The sequence below is a fragment of the Marmota flaviventris genome, chromosome 17 (genome assembly GCF_047511675.1).
Source record: "Marmota flaviventris isolate mMarFla1 chromosome 17, mMarFla1.hap1, whole genome shotgun sequence".
Taxonomy (NCBI): domain Eukaryota; kingdom Metazoa; phylum Chordata; class Mammalia; order Rodentia; family Sciuridae; genus Marmota; species Marmota flaviventris.
Genome location: NC_092514.1, coordinates 78,249,829 through 78,259,330, shown reverse-complemented (window position 1 = coordinate 78,259,330; position 9,502 = coordinate 78,249,829). Strand labels below are relative to the sequence as shown.

General features: G+C 63.1%; 1 protein-coding gene across 1 annotated transcript; it reads left to right on the top strand.

The window, feature by feature from the left end:
• Positions 1-2,612: 2,612 nt before the first annotated feature.
• LOC139702291 (regucalcin-like) lies at positions 2,613-7,518 on the top strand. Its single transcript, XM_071603043.1, has 6 exons — positions 2,613-3,739; positions 4,668-4,850; positions 5,352-5,567; positions 5,960-6,091; positions 6,910-7,064; positions 7,344-7,518. Exons 1-6 carry the CDS (start codon positions 3,505-3,507, stop codon positions 7,473-7,475), a joined length of 1,053 nt encoding a protein of 350 aa, XP_071459144.1. The 5' UTR covers positions 2,613-3,504; the 3' UTR covers positions 7,476-7,518.
• Positions 7,519-9,502: the final 1,984 nt, after the last annotated feature.

The window sequence follows — 9,502 nt, the reverse complement described above, 5'->3', positions numbered from 1 at the left end:
TGGCCCTGGGCTGGTGGCCCCTCACTGCAGTCTCTGCCTCCATCTCCAAGTGGCTACTCCTCTGTGCCTGTGTCCCCTCCTCTGTCTCTAGTGAGGACACTGCCATTGCATGAGGGCCCCCTGACCCAGGATGGTGTCATCTTGAGATCATTACCTAATTACATCTGCAGAGACCTACATGCAAAAGAGGCCCTATCCCGAGGTCCCAGGTGCACTTGGGGTGCTAGTCACCCCCCTGGGGTAGGACATGGGGAGGCATCACAGGTGGGGAGGAGGAAGGCAGGTGATTGTCAGGAGGAGGAAGGCAGGGGAGCAGGGGCATGTGGGCCAGCCCATGTGGGATGCCTGATAGACTTCCAAGCAGGGTGCTGGGCACGGAGTCCCATCTGGGAGCCCGTGTGTGCTCATCTACAAACAGGGGAGTCATGGGCAGGTTGGAGGGTGTAAGTCATGAGACAGATGAGATCATCCGCCCCAGGTGCAGAAGGAAGCGGCCCCGGGACTGCAGGCAGGGCCTGGGAACGGGCCAGCGTTTGGCAGGTGGAGGACGAGCACTCTGGAGGTAGGACAGCCGGACCACCAGGGAGCGGGGAAGGGTGGGTGCCTGGTGTCCTGTTGTGGGGTCACAGGGGCATGACAACTGGTTTGGTGCCAGGGCCCCTGGAATGTGGGAGCAAAGGGCGTGTGGGGTTCTGTGCCCTCACAGTGTGTCTCAGGGAGAGCTAGGTCCTGTTGCATGGAGGCCACCACCCTGCCTGCCCAGCCAAGGGACTGCCTGCCACCTTTGGTTTCTGTCTCCAGCCCACTGTACCCTCCCACCAAGCCAAGGCAGCATTGTGTCCTGATGCCCAAGATGTCCTGAGGTCTGACGCTGTCCAGCTGCTGCCTGTCCTTGGCTTGAGCTTAGAGAGGAGAGCCATCGGGATGGATCAGGGGCCACCTCAGCCATCTTGACCTCAGGGTCCCACATGGCTCCCTAAATATGTCCCCTTAGCTTTGAAGAGTTGCACGTCACTGGTGGTCCTGGGAGGTGTCTGCTCCCACAAGAGCCCCGCAGAGTAGGTGTGTGTCCTGCCCACATGTGGCCACAGAGTGAGTGGACACACCCATGCTGGGGTTGGCTCCAGGGGCCACTGCAGACTGCCCAGCAGGGGGCCTGACCTGTCTTCAAACCCTGAGGGCCAATCAGAAGGACCAGAGGGCCCCTCCCAACCTGGGTGAGAGCCAGGGCTACACACTGACCTCACCTTGAGCAGGAGCCTTTGGGGTGAGGGGGCGCCCCCTGGCTGCAGCCAGTGCTCTCAAGAGCCCCAGCACCTTTCATGGAGTGGACGAGCTCCAGGTACAGCCCTCCATCCATTTTCCTTTAGACCCCCTCCACCCAGGCGGTGGCCTCTCCTGGGCTGTGGGAGCAGGAACCAGCCCCCAGCACCCACCTTGGTGGTCTCCCAGACAGGAGCCTGCAGTCCAGGGCCCTAAGGAGCTCTGGGACCAGGGTTGGGGTGAGGACGCTGCGGAGCGCTGGCTGGAACCCAGGAGGAGGAGGTTCCCAAGGGAGTCCTTCACCCACAAGGCCGGTTCTATCCCATGGGGAGGGGACCGTGGAGCCTGGGGTCCTCGGGTTCCAGGGCTGCAGCCTGGGGTGTGGAGGAGCTGGGCTCACTTAGCGGCATGGAGACGTGGGTGCGGGGACTCCACCTCCGCCAAGTCAGCACCTCTCCTTTCGGGGACGGGGGGGGGGGGGGGGGGGGGGACGACATTCCTGTGCCAAGCCCTGCTCCACAGCGGGAGGAACCCTTGGCGTGGGCCTGCAAGAGAGCAGCACCTCCCGCGAAAATCCTCTCCTTGCGGAGTGCCCCGGCAATCCTGCTGGCAGAAAGTGGTGGTGACAGGGGAGACGCAGGGTCCCTGGCCCCCCTGCAGTCGTTGGAGTGGCACGTGGGCAGAGGCCGCTGGAGGAGCCTAGGGGAGGCTGGGGGAGTGGCGCCCAGGCCATCTCAGAGGACGGAGTAAGATGCGGGGAGGGGGCGCTGGTGCCTGTGAACGTTTGGGTGACACTGCCATGTGTGCGAGGCTGGGTCGGGACAGCAGGTGAAGCTCGGAGGTCACAGTCAGTTCTTTACAGGACGCCTGTGAGTAGAGCCCTGACCTGCACCCCGCGTGCATGTCCAGGGCTCCCGGTGTCTCCCCTGCGTCCCTCTGCGCCTGCCCAGCGCCCCGTGTGCCTGCCCAGGGCTCCACGTACCTCCTCAGCGCCCCCTCTGCGCCTGCCTAGCGCCCCGTGTCCCTGCCCAGGGCTCCTGGTGCCTCCCCAGTGCCCCCTGTGCGCCTGCCCAGTGCCCCATGTGCCTGCCCAGGCTCCCCGCGCCCCCTCTGTGCCTGCCCAGCGCCCCGTGTGCTTGCCCAGGGCTCCCCGTGCCTCCCCTGCGCCTCCCTCTGTGCCTGCCCAGTGAAGCCTGTGCTCCCTGTGAGCCTGCCTGGGTGAGCCCTGTGGACCCCCAGTTGCAAGCGGGCGCTCTTCTGCAGTAGGAGAGGAGCAGAGTGTCCCACTGCCCAGGGCAGCGCCTGTGCCAGGGGAGAACCCAGGAGGGCTGAGGAGGCGCGTGGTGGGCCCTAAGGGGAAGTCTCAGGGATGCCTGGTGGGGCGCTGGCTGCGACCTCAGGGGGTCTCTACTGAAGCGAGGTCCCAGGGGCTGCTGCTTCTCCCACTCTAATGCAGAGTGCACGGGCGACTCCTGCAACTGCTACCTTGGCTCTGCAGGACAAAGCAGTGGACATGCCACTGCCTCGGGCTCTGTTGATTTGGCGAAGCACAGAGGGAGGGACCTGGGAGGGGAGGGCGGAAGGGAGTTTCCGCCCCCACTCAGTGGAGCCTTCAGCTGGCTGAGGCCAGAGTGCGGTGGAGTCCCAAGAGCTGAGCAAGCAGGACAGGACCAGGGCTGAGGAGCACGTGAGCCGCCCCAGTATGGGAGCCCTGGGCTGCTGGGCCTCCTGGTGCTGTCCAGGAAGGGCCCTGTGAACTGAATCCCACGGAGCGCAGGGGTCTCACAGCAACCCAATTAACAGGAGTATTGAGAAGTGAGCCTTTCTGGGGGAGAGGTCTCCTGGGCGGACAGGGCAGGGTGTGTGCTCTGGAGCCAGCCACCTGTAGATCGCACCCCACCCCAGCCTCTAAGATGGGCCCACCTGGACAGTGGCTCAGCTTAGCAGCCCCTGCTTCCCAGGCTGTAGCTGGGGGGCCTGGAAGGTGGGGGAGGTGGGCACACTGTGCCACCAGAAGGAAAGGGCACAGGGATTCCTGGAACCTTGCCAGGGGGTGCCTCTTCAAGTGACGGGACACCTGCACGTTCTGTCGACCTCTCGGGTCATGCAGAGTGCCAGGTGGCACAGAGGAGCCAGCAAGGGTGCGGGCTAGGCTGGCTCCCTCTCTGCATCCCCATGTCTGCCTGGGTGAGGCTTCATGAGCAGAAGAGGGCTGTCCTTGAGACCACATGAGACCACAGAATGTGTCACACACCCGGGAGCGCCCAGCCCACAGTCCAGCAGCCCTCACCTGATGACCAGGAGAATGGGACAGAGAACAGGGCACTCACAGCCCTGTCCATCCGGGAGAGGCACAGGATGAGGGAGTGTCCGGTGTGGGAAGAGGAGACCGCGCAGCTGGTGTATGTGGACATCAACGCCAGGACTGTGTGCTGGTGGAATCCACTGTCTGGGGAGGTGCAGACCGTGGGCCTGAGTAAGTGGATCTGGGGGGCTGCAGACGGTGGGCCTGAGGTACCTGGGGCTTGCACACCTGTGTGGCTGATGACACCTGTGGGCTCATGCACCTGCATGGCTGACCCGTGAGCCCACACACATGGGAGGTACCTGTGTGTCTGTGGGGCTTGCACACCTGTGTGGCTGATGACCCCTGTGGGCTCACACACCTGGGAGGTACCTGAGTGTCTGTGGGGCTTGCACACCTGTGTGGACTGCTGACCCCTGTGGATTCACACACCTGGGAGGTACCTGTGTGTCTGTGGGGCTTGCACACCTGTGTGGCTGATGACCCCTGTGGGCTCACACACCTGGGAGGTACCTGTGTGTCTGTGGGGCTTGCAACCTGTGTGGCTGCTGACCCCTGTGGATTCACACACCTGGGAGGTACCTGTGTGTCTGTGGGGCTTGCACACCTATGTGGACGACGACCCCCTGAGGAGCAGAAGCAGCACTCTGGGAGCGTCCCCCACTCACCCTCCCCCTCCCCAAGGGCAGGTGCCCCTGTCCCCCTTGCAGATCAGGGCTGGCCCCAAGTCTGTGTCTGGCCTCAGGCACCCTGCTGTGGAGGACTGCCCCAGGCCCAGCTGTCCTACCCGAGGGCTCAGGGGCACCCGCGGCTCTCACATGGCACTGACGTGAGGAGAGGCCAGGGCTTTCCGCTCCTGCAGTCCTGGTGGCCCTGCAGGCAGGCTCGGCAGCCTCTAGTCCCATCTGGAGGCCCTGTGGTGGCCGTCGTGGGGAGGGGGTGCAGAGAGGTGGTCCACACAGGCCCAGCAGGACTGGTCCTGTGCTGAGACGTGCTCTGTGCCCTGACGGTGCCTCCTGGCGGGAGCCCCATGGGTGGGGTGGCACTGTCTCCTGGAGACGCAGCAGCTGGGCCACCTTGCTGTCCTCTGTCCTCCCAGGAGACCCTGTTGGCTGTGTGTCTCTGCGCAGAGAGGGCAGCTACATGGTGGCCTCTGGCACCTGCCTTGGCCTCCTGGACTGGGAGACGGGGCAGGTGGAGTGGGCGGCCTGGCTGGACTGTGACAAGCCCCACAACAGGTTCAACGACGGGAAGGTGGACCCCGCCGGGAGGTTTGTGGCAGGTGAGCTGCTGAAAGGACTGGCCCAGGCCACTTGGAGAGCCTCCTGTCATGGCGGGTGCCGGCTGGGTGGGGACCTCAGGAGCCCTCCCCAGGCTGCTGGCAAGCGGCCCCCCGGGGGCCATGCAGGTGCTGGGCAGCCCACAGGTTCCCTCCCACTCCAAAGCCCATGGCTTCCAGGTCATTCTTCCTGGGTCCCTGCCCAGAGAGGACCCTGGGAGGGTCGAAGCCGCCAGGGTGGGGCAGCGGCCAGGGCTGGTGGCCAGAGGCCATTCACGTGCGGCTGAGGGCCCTGCACCTCTGCCTGAGCAGGCCTCTTCCCAGTGGAACATCTCTGGGGTCCCCCCTTCGCCCAGCACAGAGGCTCACTCACAGATGATGCCTGAGGGCCATCCTGCCTGCTGCCCCCCGACTGAGGGTGACCACAGCTCTCTGCACAGCGGGTCTGTGTGGGGTGGGCAGGGCAGGGTGGGGCGCTGCCCACTGACCTTCCGCTCTCTCCAGGCACCATGCCAGAGGCGTCCGCCCCAGGACTGTGGGAGCCGGGGCAGGGCTCCCTGTACACACTCTTGGCTGACCACTCTGTGGTCAGACAGCTGGACCGGCTGGGCATCCCCAACGGGCTGGACTGGTCCCTGGACCAACGCACTCTCTACCACGTGGACAGCCTGGACTACTCTGTGCGGGTCTATGACTACGACCTGCAGACAGGGGGCCTGGGTAGTGGCTGCGGTTGCTAGCCCCCCACGCCCTCCCCAGGAGAAGGCATCTGTGGCCAGCCCCCACACCCTCCCTGGGCGGGGCCACCGTGACCAGCCCTCCACACCCTCCCTGGTATAGGAGCCTCCTTGGTCAGCCCCCACGCCCTCCCTGGGCGGGGCCTCCAGTGGCCAGCCCCACACCCTCGCAGGATAGAGGCCTCTGTGGCCAGCGCCCCCCACCCTCCCTGGGCGGGATCCTCCGTGGCCCTCCCCCGACACCCTCATGAGTCCCCTCCTGGGGTCCCAGAAGCACCACTGGGTCTGTCACTCCCTCCCGTTGTTAAGGCCACGCTATGTGACCTCCTGGTCTGGGCAGTGAGGGGCCACGCGCCTCTGTCTGTCCTGCCGCAGCAGACCCACGGCTGGTGTGCCAGCTGGAGCCAGAGCAAGGCATGCCAGATGGGCTGTGCGTGGACACCACGGGGACACTCTGGGTGGCCTGCATTGACGGAGGCAGGGTGATCCGCATGGACCCCGAGACAGGTGTGTGCACAGGGCAGTCGGTCAAGGAGGGGCCATGGGGTGCTCTGTGCCACGGTGTTCAGGGTCCGGGAGTGGGAGGGCAGCACCACTTGCTTGTCCAGCTACAGGGGGACTGTGCAGATGGCGGGAGTGCCAGGGTGGCCCCTCAGCACTTGGCCAGTGCAGGGAACACTGGGGCTGATGTAGAAAATGACCAGAAACCAGCGGTTGAAAACCACAGGACCTTGTCCTCTCCCACCCTGGAGGGCGGAGGCTGGACCAGGGTCCCAGGCTGAGCTCCCTGCACAGACTCCAGGGGGCTCCTCCTGCCTCTCCAGCTCCTGGGCTCCAGGCGGCCCTGGGCTGGTGGCCCCTCACTGCAGTCTCTGCCTCTGTCTCCACGGGGCTCCTCCTCTGGGTCTGTGTCCCCCCCTCTGTCTCTGGGGAGGACACGGCCACTGCATGAGGCCCCCTGACCCAGGAGGAGCCCATCTCGGGACCTTTCACTAACGACCTCTGCAGAGACCCTGTTCCCACAGCACGTCCCACTCACAGGTTCTGGGTGCAAATGTGGACAGGACCCACCTCTTACCATGGTGTCCAGCTCCCTCCACGGGCTCCAGGGAGGCTCCTCCTGCCTCTCCAGCTCCTGGGCTCCAGGTGGTCCTGCTGACCCCTGCAGTCCACGAGGCAGGGCAGAGTTGGGGATCAAGTGCTGCAGGTGCCAGGGAGAACCAGCAGGCCCAGGGCCCCACTGCGGAGTGGGCACAGTCAGGCCACCTGGGGTCCTGCAGCAGGTGGGTGGCTGGGCTTCAGGGACATAACAACTTTACTCACAGGGACGCGGCTGTGCACCCTGGAGATGCCAGTGTCCAGGATGACGTCCTGCAGCTTCCGGGGGGCTGACTACTCCGACCTGTACATGACCTCTGCAGTGGACAGCCTGAGTCCAGAGCAGCTGTTGCGGGAGCCACAGGCAGGACACGTCTTCAAGGTCAGTGGGGTCTCCCTGCCAGGGTCAGCTTGGCTCCCGGCCACAGCTGCTCGCCAGGTGTAACGCATCTTGACCTCGGGGACTGGAGCAGGCTTGGCAGCATCCATGGGGACCTCTGTCCACCTGGAAAACAGCCCTCCCGAGGCCCCACGTGCCCTGCTGTGCACAGAGACGTTTATGGGAGGTTTAGGAAGCTGGCGTGGCTGGCGCTGCCGTGACTGGTGCTGCCGGGAGACTCAGCCGCGCCCAGGGACTCACCTCCACCCTCTCCTCCCACAGGTCCTGGGCCTGGGGGTGAGGGGCCTCGCCCTTTCGCTGGCTGAGGGACCCCACCGTCCAGCGCAGCTCAAGCCAGGCCTCCATCCCTGGGGTCGGACCAGGCTCGGCTCTGGCGGGGCGCTCCCTACCTGACCGCTGTTCACAGCTGACAATAAATGTGGCCACCTCAACGTCATCTCTGTAGCTGCTGCCCCCCAGGGATTACCCCACGCTCTGTCCAGGGTCACCCAGCTTCAGCTTGTAATGCCCCCGTGTGTTCTCCAAGGTCCCCACGTGTCACCTGCAGTCCCCAGAACATGTGGCCGACACTGGTGTCTCTGAGGTTGGCCTCTCTGCCTCCACTTGGTGCTGGGTCACTGAGAGCTGGAACCTGAGCATGGGCTGTAGCTGTGCTGGACGTGCACAAGTCCATCTGCCAGGGATCGAGCTGGACATCAGGTGCCTTCACAGCACTGGGCACCCAGCGCCTCTACTTCCAAACAGCCCATTTACCCCTGAAAGGCACCTGCACTCCAGCAGTGACCCTGTCCCCTGCCCAGCCCCATCACCTGCCCACTGTCTGTGTCTGGATGGCCTGCTGTGGATAGGTCCTGCCCATGGAGTCCACACTATGTGACCCTCTGTGTCGGCTTCTCTCACCAAGCCCCAGGTCTCAAGGTCTGTCCCACTTGCAGCACGTGTGAGAGCTGCAGTCCTTTTCAGGGCTGAGTAATATTCCATCATGTGGATGGACTCGTCCTATTCCCCATTCCTCCTCAGTGGACAACTGGGTCACTTCTCCTTTCTGACCCTGGTGCATGGTGCTGCTGTGAATATTCACACACAAGTTTTCATTCCAGTCTCTGCTTCTGGGTCTTCAGGGACATACCTAGGCTGGAGGTACTGGTGGAGTGGGAACTCCCTGCGTAACCCCGAGAGGCCCCTGGGCACTGTCCCTGCACAGGGGCTCCATGCTGTCCTCCCCAAACACACATGCTAAGAGTGATGTAGAATGTTGGGTCCCCAACTCCACAGGGCTCAGCACAGAGCTCCTGGAGGTCCCCACACAGGTGGCCTGCAGGTGCACTCGGCTCTGCTTGCCAGCTGCCGGGAGTCTCTGTCCTGGGGTCCCCGTGGTCATGTGGCAGAGTGCAGCTTGTGCTGTGGGCAGGGCCGGGCAGTGCTGTGACCAGGAAGGGCTGTCCTGGGGCTCGAGCCTCCATCTGGGAGTGAGGCCTGTGTGGAGTTGGTCCTGGCCAAGTGGTCAGTCCTGGAGAGGGGCAGCTGGCCTGGGAAAAGGGAGAGACCTGGTCTCAGGTGCAGCCCCTGATACAGGGTGCTGAGGGGCCAGGTGGGGACCTTGGGGAGGCCAAGCAGGGGCCCAGGAAGTGGGCGTCCTCCTGCTGACCACCACTGTCTGCTCAGGGGCTGGGGGTCCAGGAGGCAACTGGGCTTTGCCTTGTCTACATTGGAAAGCACTGGTGTCCACTGTCTGTGTGGTGCTGGTGTATGCCACACAGAGCGCTGGAGAGGACACCTGTAAGACAGTGGACGCCCACGCTGCCCCAGGCCAGGGGGCGGGGTGCCGGGTCCTCACTGAAGTGTCCCTCCTGCCCACCCTGGCTGCGCAGTTTCTGTTCCTGCCTGAACAGACGGTCAGCCAGGAGAGTGGTCACCTGGGCCAGCACTCACCTCTGTGGGAGTGCCCACAGCTTGCCATCCGCTGCCCCAGGTCTGCAGGGACCCCTACTATATATGGATATCACATTAGAACCAAAAGCCACAGAGCAGCTATTATATCAGTTTTCAATGCAATATTATGTTTAACATATGATACAAAAGGCCACAGAGCAGCTATATCAGTTTTTGATACTATAGGATGGACATAATAATAGTGTTAAACACAACAGGGCAGCTATTATGTTACCTTTAGATGCAACAATATAGATATCATATTAGCTGTGAAGGCCACAGGGCAAATACTATATCAGTTTTATTTTTATTTTTTTATGTTTTTGGTATCAGAGATTGAACTCAGGAGAACTCGACCACTGAGCTACATTCCCAGCCCTATTTTATATTTTATTAAGAGACAGAGTCTCACTGAGTTGCTTAGCACCTCACTTTTGGCTTTGAATTCACAATCCTCCTGTCTCAGCCTCCTGAGCCACTGGGATTAC